The sequence below is a fragment of the Lepisma saccharinum genome, chromosome 30, assembly GCF_977018435.1.
Source record: "Lepisma saccharinum chromosome 30, izLepSacc3.1, whole genome shotgun sequence".
Taxonomy (NCBI): domain Eukaryota; kingdom Metazoa; phylum Arthropoda; class Insecta; order Zygentoma; family Lepismatidae; genus Lepisma; species Lepisma saccharinum.
Genome location: NC_139258.1, coordinates 32,017,685 through 32,030,895, shown reverse-complemented (window position 1 = coordinate 32,030,895; position 13,211 = coordinate 32,017,685). Strand labels below are relative to the sequence as shown.

The 13,211-nt window shown below is 37.1% G+C and overlaps 1 protein-coding gene across 1 annotated transcript in view; it reads left to right on the top strand.

The window, feature by feature from the left end:
- The first annotated feature begins 6,231 nt into the window (after positions 1 to 6,231).
- The window catches only part of oys (lysophospholipid acyltransferase 6), a 30,546-nt gene continuing 23,566 nt past the window's right edge, over positions 6,232 to 13,211 (top strand). Inside the window, exons 1-3 of the mRNA XM_083115093.1 lie at positions 6,232 to 6,382; positions 10,693 to 10,838; positions 11,586 to 11,663. Coding sequence (XP_082971219.1) covers positions 6,299 to 6,382; positions 10,693 to 10,838; positions 11,586 to 11,663 — 308 coding nt within the window. The 5' untranslated portion in view covers positions 6,232 to 6,298. The remainder of the gene's footprint in view (positions 6,383 to 10,692; positions 10,839 to 11,585; positions 11,664 to 13,211) is intronic.

Below are 13,211 nucleotides of genomic sequence, written 5' to 3'. Positions count from 1 at the left end.
AATGTAATGGTGTTCGTTAGTTTTAGAAATCAATTTTAGAAGTGAGTGTTTGATTAGTTCAATGGGGTAGGGGTAGTTATTATTTCGTTAATTAAAGATTGATTGTTTGAGACATCTAGAAGGAGGCTCCCGCTTTTAATCCGCTCACGAGAGGAGCACAAATTGTATGAATCATATCCAGTGGCGGCGATTAGGGGGGGGTGGAGGCATTTGCCCTCTTTTCTATCCCGCAATATGGCCTCTTAATGCCAAGCCATGTCTACCAAGATAAATTAAACTGTCCTTGCCCCCCTTCTAAAGTTTTGGCACCCAATCGCCGAAACTGATCATAACGTAAATAGAAAAAAAAACCACCAAACGGTATGGAATATAATTCAGTTTTAGATTTGATATTTTCTGCTATTTTTATTAACAGCAAGCTAAAAACAGCATGGTTGTGAACAATTAGTAATACAGGCATACAAGTGTATTTTAATGCCCGTTTTCGACGAAATTAATGAAAAAATCTACGAGTGTTAGGTGTTATTTACAGGCCTTATTGCTAAGTCCACCTTATGCACAGAAAGGCTAATCGGGACTGGCCCTACAGTTTAAAGTGGAATCCGAACACTATGTGCCTCCACCGGGTGCGTGGCAATTAAAGAGGTGCATTTATTATTGACAAGAATTAATTGAAGTTACTGCTGCATAACATAACAAGTATATTGCCACATCAATTTCAGATATTACTGTTAATTTGGTGTCAATATGTAGGTATTACATAAACAATTACCTGCAATATACGTGTCTTTTTAACAGTAACAGTAAAAATATTTTAAAAATAAAAATTAAAAAAAACATAAATATATAACATTGTCGTGTTTTTGAGGAAGGGGCAAAGTAGGAGGACCATGAAGAAATATTGGGGGGCAGGGGGGCCAAGGTGGAAAGTATGGGGTGCCAAAAATTCACCTCACCCGGGAGAAAATTTTATCTTGAGCCGCTCCTGATTATTTAAAAAAACTAATTTGAAGAGTTTACATAATCGTTCTATATCTTTATTATTATCATTATCTCAAAGCGTGTTAAGAGCCGTTTGGAGCAGAGCAACTTGGCTAATCGCAACGGCGAGGATGAATGGTGAAACTTTTGAAGGGACACTCGTAAAGAAACATCCGTGCTCCTGTCAGACCGTCGACGGTGAGATCGGGTCACCGAGGAGGCTAAATTGCATCTATTTAATCTGACTTTTCTTCGTAAACATGAACAGCGTTATCCCCAGAATAGTGAAGGGTATTGATTATTTTATGCTGTTCTCCACGTTGATAGAATTTGTAAATTTGAAATAACCAACTATACATTTTAAGACACCTGGAAATTTGCTGTATTGAAGTTAGAAAGTGGACATTAATTATGCATTAAATCTACCTCAGTTCATATAGAATAAATTTGTGTGTTTAAACAATGCTGACAAGCTATTTGTTGGTAAGAATCAACCTGGTGTAGGCATTCTTCATATTTTATTGTTTTTATTTTATAATTATTTTTATTGTATGTTATGAAACGCTACTGTTTCAAATAATAATGGCTTGAAAATTTTTGTCACTTAGGCAAGGAGGTAAAATTTGGCAAAATCTCTGGAAGGGATTTTGAGGAAGTAAAAATCAAAATATCTCCAAATCTATATGGTGATATGTTTTACACAAGAGGGATTTGTCCATAGGCGTAGTTTTTCCCGTGCGCTTGGGGAATCTAGCTGGGGCTAACTTATTCATGCTTTTATCCATTACAAAAATCATCACAGGCATTCTCCTTGGGAGACAGGTAATCCCACATAATCTTATCCAAAAGAAATGGAATTCATAAATGGAATAAATACGCTATTATACATATGGTTGTAAATTTATTAAAGGACACATTTCTTCTTTAGAATAAAGAAGGTATAATTTTAATATGTGGTAATATTACTGGGTAATCCTGTGTACATGGTACTGAGCAAATTCTAATCCTGCAAGGCATTTAAATGCACAATATACATAGGTAATGGAATAGTAAAAATTTCAGTTTCCTTAATTTCTAGACAACGAAACTTGGCATTTGCCTAATTTTGTTGGAACTGAGAACCATTTGCTACTAGATTCATGAAGAAAACTTATCTTAATAATCTTATAAATGTTTGCAAAGAGCTCCCCAGAATTCTATTTAGTATGCTGTAATTAGTTTCTATTCATTTAAACCTCACATGCAGATTATTATTATTATTTTACCAAAATGCAATGCATGCTTATAATTGGACGTTATTTGCTTAATCATGGCCACCCGCAAGATTTTTCTCAGGGGCGATGGCAGAGGAACTTTAAGGGGAAGATAGGTGGGGTAATGCTTTTCCCAGATTTAGAGAATTGTCATATAGCATCCACACCACTAGAATAATTTGCATAGACACTTAATCTGCTGTCTTTCACCTCACCCCTCGTCCATGTTTTCATGCTACAATTTCCAAATTTGAATTGCATGAAGTGTTTCCAGATATCTCCACCCCCTCTGCAGGCACCCTTGTGCTTAATATCTAACCGAACAAACAGAAGCCAATGCCCCAATGCCATTCAAAGTTTCGTAAATTCAGATTATAGTCCAGTACCGCCTATTGGCAAATCGGAAAACATAAAATGGACAGCAACGTATAAGTTTTGCCAACATTTAATGAGCAGCGACGTATCTTTAGGAAATGCTTAACGAAATAATGGGTATTTTTATATGTAAATACATATGGAACTCTGAAATTAAGTGCACTAAACTGGAACACTATAAGATTATAACGCTTTCTAATCTTAAGAAATGTCTATTGAAGAAATGAATTACGAACTATTGCAAAATTGAGAACCTCGCAAGTTACTGAATTATCGCGAAAGGCGCTACTCTTGGTCTCTATGTAGGATTAATGATAAATTCATTTTTTATTAAAAGAATTACCATTCGTGCCTGAAAACTAGGTCTTAATGAAACAAAGATATAAAAGGAACATGCACTAATAAATGATGTCATGACGGATATAGAAAGTCGCTATCTATAGGCGAAATATTATTTAGCTAATTATCCTGAAAACTAGGCTTTTAAATTAGGATCGTCGACCAAATAACATTTATATAACCCTGGCCAAGTGACTTCCAACGAAAACCGATTATAGCATTTGAAGCAGGTTTTATATGATTATGGATTCTTTATTTTTTCTGAAATTCAATAGTCTACGCTTGTTTGCTCGACGCCTGACTTCTACTATTAATAAACTCTCTATTAAAAGGAATAATCATTCTGTCATCTGTGTCTTCATTTCACAAACAGTACGAGCACAACATCAAGGAATGATTTTCGGATAATTTCCAATCTCCAAAAGATGATTAAGATTTCTTGCTGTTATTCAACCAGCATAAGCACGTGTCCTTCCACGATAATCTTCCTGTGGGTTACTTGAAACAACAAATAAGCTTCTTCTTACCTCCCGAAACTCCAAGAGAAACCCGAGATTCCTAGAGCAGCATCCCTAGAAGTGATCCACAAGATTCGCCCGTCACCAGGAGAGTTGAACACAACTTTCAACTGCACCGCCTTCGTGCAATGAAAAATCCAAATAAACGTGGCACATCTGCATGCATACTGGTGACGCGGTGTAACTCGCACAAAAGACTTGGAAAAAGAGTGATTTCACCAACGAACTGTAGTGATCACCACTTAACAAAACAATTACGCACGATTCAATCGTTTCTTCAGGATCGCGACACATTCATGCGATATTTAGGCGTACCTCCGTACCTCTTTAAATACCCACCCCCGCGATACAAATCCACAGAAACTAAATTCACTTCTTTGTACTAACGCCTTTTCCGTATCAAAACTGCTATACTGTTTAAGTCTCTACAATGACGGTTTTTCATTTTCATGTTATAAAAAACACAATTGTAGAAACTCATTGTTGAATGGCTACATTTATATAAACACTGGTTGCAACGCCACTATTTTTGAAATGTAACAATGTTTACCTAACGCTCCAAGGTGGAAGATAAAAATAAATAATGGGGATATACGTATATTCTTTGAAATCTTGTTTCGGAACATTTGGTTCCTGTGCACATCAACTTTATTCTACATCAGGACATAATTTGAAATTCTTTTCTTAACTGTGACTGCCACCCCACTTGTAATACATGAAAGTTTCATGAGAATTATCTAATTTCTGTGTGTTGTTTCTCTTTCCTTAATTATTTTATGCATATGTCACATGCATTTGGGGCGGCTAATGGCTGGTCCTGGGGGCTTAGCATCCCCTAGCCCCTACCTAACTACGTCTATGGATATGTCGACATTTGACTGAAGTTTCCAAGGTCGCGAGAGACAGCACTAGCCTCTAAATTTGGTGTTTCTCAGCCCTTGAATGCTAAGAATATTATCTGCTTGTACCACTGTGCGAATGAAGCTATTTGCTTGGGGGGGGGGGGGTATTTGTGATTTCATCTTGGGAGGTAGGGTTTTTTTGAGTATGCAAATTTATAGTTACCAGTCAATCAAGTAAACTATTACCTTGCGGTTCTCAGTACCTTAGAATATTGATTCTAACTTAGGTCATTAAATCTTTTGATAACAATTACACATAATTTAGCAATACTTACTATATTTACATTCTAACACAAACAGAACTCTTACACAGAAAGAAAGAGCTATCGAACTAATAACACCGAAAGCTTGGCCAAATTTATATTGCTAAGTTCAAACTTAATGTTCATCTAATCTAGCTACAACTTTCTTGTGAGCACTTTAATGCATGTAAAATATCAGCATATGCCATGAAAATTTAGCCAGCTGCTGTTGTGCCGGCTCGGCAAGGTTAATCCACAAGAATGATATACTACATGCTCTCAATTTCATTTTCTTTGAAGGGGGTTAAAAATAATCCTGACAGGGATAAAAATAATTTTATTTTGCTGTGGATATTTTTTTGTGGGGGGAATCCCCGGCACCCCCTCGCCCCCGTTAATTCGCACCTGGCTTGTACCATCTCGAACAATGGTTTGTGACACGAAATTAGTAAAAAGTTAGCATGACAAACAAAATAGACGCCTCGCTGTTCCATATCGGCGAGTTTGGACTGTTGGAAACAGTACATAGTTTACCAAAAATGGAGCCATAGTTGTCCGTAACAAGAAATTCAACTGTGTTACGGACGACATTTTCTTTTCACAACATATTTTAACATCAATAACATTGTTTGTTGGCAGTTCCCATGTCTTTCTATACTCGTTTGAAATAGGTTTCCTTTTTCTTTAGTAGGTATACTGACTACATATGGAGCTGTGTCATTTTATTAGTTATAGCAAGACGACCCTACATTTTATAAGCGTTACTTTCGATCTAGCTACAGAGTTCCAGAATGTAATCCGTGAGCCAATCGCCTTTTTGGATTTGAATCGTGGACAACCGGAATAGCCAACATTAGAGTTTTAAAATAACATAAATAAGTATTTTAACGAGTCATGTCTTGATATAACTACACTCTGTGTCGGTCAGGCACGTATCTAGAAATATGTTTCGGGGGCTCCGAATCAAGTGTCTCAGGAATAATAATAATAATAATGTTTAAATTAAAATAATAATCCGCCTACCCTTAAATACGTCCTTGGTGTCTTTATCTCTGGAGCAAGCCAGACAGAGAAGGGTGGAAATCGAGTAGGCAGAGCGAAGCAGTATGCGCTGCTGCGAAGGGTGGTAACTGGAGTCGTTTCCCTCCTCCCTCCCCGCAATCCCATTCCCTATCACGTGTTCATTGATGGAGCCATCTCGCGTCACAATTTGCTCACATGCCTGTTTTCGTCCTTCCTCCAGAGATACCCGGGACAGAGTATAGAAAGTAAATTCTCTTGACATTGATTTAATGTCTACAGTGAAACAGTCGACTTCAAGAAATAATATGACGAATTATCAAGAAAAGCACGTATAGAAAAAACTCGAAACGAGTCAAAAACTCATCAATTCCAGGGACGACAAGCATGGATGTCTAAAGCTGCATTAAAATAAAACTTTGAGAACTTCTGTTTAGCTTGATGCGAGCAAAATAAATACTGACGTTTCCTTGTGCAACTTCCGATTGCATGAAACATTCTACCATATTCTACAGTCAATTCACACTCACGAGGTACGCAGCCAGATTTGCACTTGTTTCCGTTCATGCAACAACCAATCCGGTCGGCTGGAATCTTCAGTTCCCCTTCGCTGCTTGCCAGCGAAACATATCGTGTTTAGTGTTGTGGGTGAAGTCAAAGCCGAAGCAATGGCGGTGGGTGCAGATGCTGCTTATGATGGAAGTCGCATTTTCACCTGGGTATCTGATTTATCAGGCTTACCGATTGATCAGGTTAGTGAAGAAGTTTGTAATGCAGTATGTGAAAACAACAACATTGTGCGTTTGTGTTAATATTGAAGAAAGTCTTGTGTTCGTGGATAGGGTTCGGAAATGAAAGAAATAGATAATCTTAAGTTTTTTTCTTCTGAAGTTTAAATTTATTTCGTGCCTTTATACGGTTATTGTGGTGTGTTTTGTGTGAGGATCGTGTGAATGAAACAAGTTGTTGGTCCATTGTAAATCGACGTGCAAATTATTTACCGAAAGAAGTTGGTAAACTATTTTGGAAGTGTTGTTTTGGGTGTGACTGAATATAACACTGCAGTTTTTAGTTTTTATTTCTCAGTCTATTTCTATACCAATTAAAGAATGAAAGTATAAGTGCATGCAGTCAACAGAGATTGACGGAGGAAATTTTCTGCATAAAAATAACTGCACTTGAAATTGTAGCCTGGAGTTACAAATGTCGGTGACCTCTTCCAGAATTTAGTTCCAGTAAGCATTTAGTTTTGATCGCTTTAAACTGATCAAAGGGGTAGCTATATTGTATTAATTGAGGTAAAATGGTGGTGTCTGCTCGGTCGTCTGTGAAATAGAATAAAATATTTTTTTTGTTGCGTGTGGATTATCATGTAGTCAATTGCAGTGATTGTAGTAGGTCAATGCATATTTGAATATGACCGCAAACACAATGTCGGACATACATATTAGAAGGTCGGATTTCTAATCTGTGGTCGGATATGAGCAGCGGTCAAGCTCTTGGAAATTAATTAACAATAAATGCGTACTTATCTTACTAAAGCCGATGATTTTTATTATTATTTAGAATTTTGTGTTACACGTAATTTCCCCCGAGGCGGGGGCAAATTGTCTGAAATGCCGAGGAGCCCGTGTAATTTCTATAAAACTAAACAAACGAAATTTCGCAGGTTTCCAAGCTTATCGACACCAAGGTAAAAGACGGGAGTACATTGTCCAGTCTTCAGAAATGCCTGTTTTTTTGTTTGTATAACATTTCCAGAGCTACGTATTGTTTTTCGTCCCTTGCCTTGATGTTACTAAACGCATTGTTTTATGAGACATTATGTTGTGAAAGTGACGCTCTCATAAGTCTCCGCTGCCTGAAACTATTTCCGCTTGAAAATAAATGAGTTTGAGTTTTTAGGTCCACTTTATGCATATTAGCTAATCGGGACAAAACCTACTCCTACAGTTTAAAGTGGGATAATAATGCAGTCAAACCTATCAATCCCAACCTACTCAATACTTGACATGTATTAGGATATAGGAACGTGATTGTAAAGATCAGTAAACTTGATCTGTTAACCACTCTTTAAGTTCAATAAATTGCAAAGAAAAAAGGGAGTTTTACTTGGATCTTTTCTCACATTTGCTGCATGCTTTTAAATTGTTAACTCCACAAAAATGTAAATCTATCACACAAGGTTGGTTTTCTCAAATCTCTTAGAACGTATCCTTAGCAACATCTTACTATTAGGTACAGTTTGACCGGCTTAAGGAACACAGCTATGTCAAAAGTGCCACAAGAGAAGCTCACGGATATATGTAATTGCACGAGACTACACATCAGATAATTTTTGCATATTAATATTCTGAATAATTACCTCGTCCAGCACTGTAAAAGACAACTTAAATTTAAATATTTTCTGGTTGTAATCAACATAATTTGATTTGTACATGAAGTCATATCTGTATGTTAATTCTCTAATTATTGGATGCCGTCACCTTGTAAAAAAGGGGTCCTGGGTTCGATACCCAGTGGAGGCACATAGACAAAGAAAATAGTCTCAAGTACACTGCACTACATTTCCTCTTCACATGATTTTTCTCCGGAAATTCTGAAATCTCCTGGTTATAAAGTCTGCTCCCAGAAGTGTATGGTTTCAGCTCCTCCTCCTTCGAATGAATTTTGTTGTGCTCTGGGGGTGACCCAGCATCCACTCGGTCCACCCAAATAACCTATGCTGCCATCTCCAGTGCGTTAGTTCCTGCTCCTTATGTCTAGAACTTTCACGATGCTCATTTCCACTCTATTGATTTTCAGCTTGAACTGCTTTCAAAGGTATATATTGTTTCATTACATAACCCAGATTTGAAATAACTTTCAAGAGTTTCCATCTCTAGGAAATTTGTTTACAGTCGTTTTCTTTTTTCATTAAGAAACTGTCATCCTTGAGCATTCTTGCAGTGAAGACCCAGGTCTCCATGTACAGAATGTTCATCCCCTTTATCGCAGATAGGTAATATGATAAAAAATCAGTACCAATTGCATCTCAGAATAACGGATTTCTTCATTTTATTTCGTCACTTTTTACATTCGTACTATTGTGCATTGCGAGACATTCTTCAAGGTGTAATCTTGCTTTTCTCTCGAAAATAATGTCAATAACAGTAATTATTGTTCGTCTTTTTTCGCTTCTGTAACACACAATATGGCGGGTATCTGCTGCGAAGTGGATTCTCCTATTTACATATAATCGTAAGGCATTCTATGATTGGCAGAATCGATATCAGTTGCAGAGAAACCCTGATGCTGGAGAAAGATAAAGGTTTTATGCTTCTGCTCAGTGGCAGCGAAAAGGGACCAGACCTTGCGATGCTGGTGGAGAGCTAAATGCGCCCCCCACCATATTGTTGGGTTTGTATTGCAGTCATTGAGGAAACTTTGTTCCATAATGTAAAAATCATACATAATTCCCCTTTATGCAAATTAATGTTAAAAATTAGTGACACTGTAACAGAAGGAACCATTCAATAATCAAGCTCGAGTGTCAAACAACTGTTTTTGACTCATAAGAGAAATTCAGGCAATTTTAAAAATGCACACAATATTCTACAGAAAGTCCTACATTTACAGTAGCTACAATGCCGTAAGTGTCGAGACAGGACATGGATTGACTTTCCCGATTAAATCGGGATGTCTGATAGGGTTGCATCAATGATTATAAATCTAAAATTAACAAATATTGCAGACTGCAGAATTCTGGAACCCAATCATTTGTGTAAGAACAAAATTGAAATTCTTCCAAATTTTAAAAATCATCAACGTTATTTTCATAGGTCTTTATACGTTCAAATTAAATTTTATCATGGCTCGAGGGGGCATGCCCCCCTGGCTGCGGGCCTGCACGAGAGTATCGGTGGACATTCCATTATGTTATTTTGGAGATGCTTTGGCAACTAACTAGAGCTTATAAGATAAAAAGTGGTCAATTTTGCTTGATATCCAGCACAACCAAATTCATCATCATGCATAGAATACATGCAAAACAAGTTTTCAGTGGGGACCTTGACACTTAGTTGCTATTTAGCATAGCCATTCAGATTTGCAATTAATATGATCTACAAGAAAAAATGCAATATCAGTCGATTACCTAATTAGAGTGTGGAAATCCTGGACAGTTCATGTAATTCAGTTTTTCTGTAAATGTCAGAGAATGCTCCAGCACTGCCTGTTTTCTGCTTGGATTATGCCAAACTTGCAACATTTTTACTTAATTTCATTTGGGAGAACAAAGAAAAGTCATAGGGGCCAAGTCAGGAGAGTAGGGTGGCTGGGGAATGACAGTCATGATTTTGATAAAGAAAGTCAGTAGCAACATTGGATACATTTGCTACAGCAGATGTTACTCATCAGTCCTCCTCCGTAGCCGAGCAGGTTAAGGTGTTCACTTGTCTTGAGATCATTCACTGCGGGACGGCATAGGTTCGAATCCGGCTCTGGTCGGAATTTATTCGGCCTACGTATAGGGTGGGTGGCAACCCACCATCGTGAGGAGATTGGGGAGCTTTGAATGAGTAAGTGTAATCCGGTCCTGGAAACTTACTATAACGGCTGGGGATACGTCGGGCTGACCCCCCCCCCCCCCGACTATTTCAATACTGGTTGCAGATCTGCACGCTTAGAGGTGACGAAGAAAAGCGTGGGAGGGAGACCGGCAGTCAGTAGGTAAGCCAAGGCCCTTCAAGGCTGTTGCGCAAGGGATTATTATTATAGATGTTACTCATCATGGTTTCTGGTCTCAATCTTAAACAAAGATTTCTGGTATTTAATTGTCTTGCCTTGGCTTTTCTCCAAGTTTGGGCTCTGAAAATATTTTTATTTATACAGGATTTGGATTACTTTTAAGTAGAAATTGGCCGATATGAAATTTTATCTCATACTTATATAAAATGTACAGATACCACCAATATTCTACCGGTGCAATGTAAAATTACAAATGGTTCATTGACATCTTTAATAAATGCATGTTGCCAGATGAATGTTTGGGTATGACATCAAATGATTTCTTTCCTTTTAGGTCAATTTTCTTATCAGTCAGTTCTTGGCTTTGTTGTTGGCACCACTGTTTCGGAATGTTCTTCATCCTTCCTGTACAAGTCCAGCTACTCGACATGCTGTGGGGCTTTATCTCGGACTTACCCTTGGATACTTCTGCTTTGGATCGTGAGTATTAAAATAATATTTATAATTAATTTCTGTGGGATTATTTGAATATTGCACTTTTTAATGATAACATTTGGACTCTAGCATTGCCTATTTACCTACTTGGATCATGTCAAACTCACAGCCTTTTAACTATATTTTCATTTGGGGGAACAGAAAGAAGTCACATGGGCCAAGTCAAGGGATTAGGGTGGCTGCGGAATGACAGCCATGTTACTTGTGACAGGTCTGTGGATTAACTACAAATATGAATGTCTGGAATACAATTCAATTTTCCTTTATTGAAGGGCGAGGTTCAGCCTTCGGCTGTTCTGCCACCTAATCTCAATATTAATTGAGTCGCAGTATGGTCCCAATTTTGCAAATATATGTAATTGTCCCTTTTCTCCGCTTTTTGTTAGTAACAACTGTTTGTATGTACACTGGAATAGCGAAAGAACACACCGAAAATAACTATCAGTACGGAACTACGTAAAATTATAGCTGCTGTTGTGGAAAGTTGTTTTGGGTGCTATATTCACTTGCATGAAACTTTCAGGTTCTGCTGCTTCACAGTAAAGACAAAATCCTCATATACTATACAATATATTTCACTTGAAACATGTACGTACAACGGAGGTAGTCCATATAGTACTATAGTACCCCAAACAGGTACTAACTCTGTTATAGGTGCAATGTGGACTTTTATTTTGATATTAACGTTGTCAGCATGTTAATCCAAGTGTTTATGTTTTTTGTACATTTTAGGCAAGCCATTCATCTGGCAGGTCTTCCATCAATTTGTTACATTGTTATGAGGACACAGAAGCCACAGATAATGCAGATGTAAGTATCCAATATTTATATGTCACTCTTTCATTCCCTTTTCACAAAAGTATTTTCTTTTGAATAACATTTGTAGTGTGATAATGGATGTGAATAATGTTTCTCTTTAATATGTTCACAAGTGATTCATTCTGTATGAATGGACTTAAACTTAGCGATTAAAATTGTTGTCCACTAGCATTAAATGTTCCTAGTTGACAATTGCTGCCACTCATCCTGTTGTATGTTCCACTTTTAATTGAGCCCAATGATGATGCATGGAAATTGAAACGATTTAAGTGGTTCAGGATATTTAGAAATTTTGAAGTATAATTGGAACTAAGCCTTGTCAATCTTATTAGTTTTGTTTTAAAATATTCATAATTTCACATAAGATAATTATAAATTATTACATGTAAACATATTACTAACTTTATATGTGAGACTTAATTTTTATAGCTCCTGCCACCATCCACTTAGGAACTTGTTGCTTCAATGCTGGACATGCTTCCAGTTCCTGTCTTTTCCTCATGCACCACATGAACCAGAATCTTTCCAGTGAAATAAATAGGATCATTAAAACTAAGTCTTGCAGATAGTTAGTAATTCATTTATTTGTATTAGTATACAGGGTAATTCAAAATGAATAGTGCAAATTTACACAGTTATTGTGACATTACTATTTACTTAGAAAATCAGACAAGGTATCATTATAATGAAAAACTAAGGAAGTTATATTTCCACTTAGCGGGCTTATTATGCTCCACCAGGATCTAGCGGGCTTATTCTGCTTATTATGCTCCGCCAGTTTCGCAAAATGGCTAATGACCAGTAGAAGGTGTATTGTGTGTCGGAGCTATCGAGAACTGATTCAATCACAATGGTGCAAAGACATTTCCGCATGCTTTTCGGTAGTTATGTACATGTTTCTTCACCCTTCCGAAAGATTTGCCAAAGTTACAACTGCAAATTGTTAGTGCTTTCGAAACCGTTGGCAACAACTTGTTGTCTCTTGCATAGCAAGTACTTGATTATCGTTTGGACCTTTTCCACGTTACACGTGGTTCCCGTGTTGAATCTTTATAATGTGAGTCATGCGAGAAAAACTTCCGGAGTTCTTCTTTATATTGACACCTTGTCTAATTTCCTATCATAAATACTAACGTCATAATAACTGTGTATAGTTGCACCAGTCATTTTAAATTACCCTGTATAACCACATCTTTTATTCCCAAACATGAGTAATTATTTAGTGCCAAAAATTCCATTTTTCTTCAGTGCTGTTCCCAAAACAATGAAAATTACACATTTTGCATAATTTCAAAGATGTTTCGACTCCTTGAAAGTAAATGATATTTTTGCATATCCCACAAGACACCTGACTCAGAAAAAAATTAGGTGGTATTGCTGATTAAATTTGAATCAATGCTTTTGATAGCATCACCGATATTGGTTCAATCCTAATGTTAACTTTGGCAGAATTTGGGATTGGAAGCATTGCAGAAATTATAGCTGGTATGTTTCTCTCACGCAAGGAATTACACATTTGTTGTTTTAACTTTCTGTGGG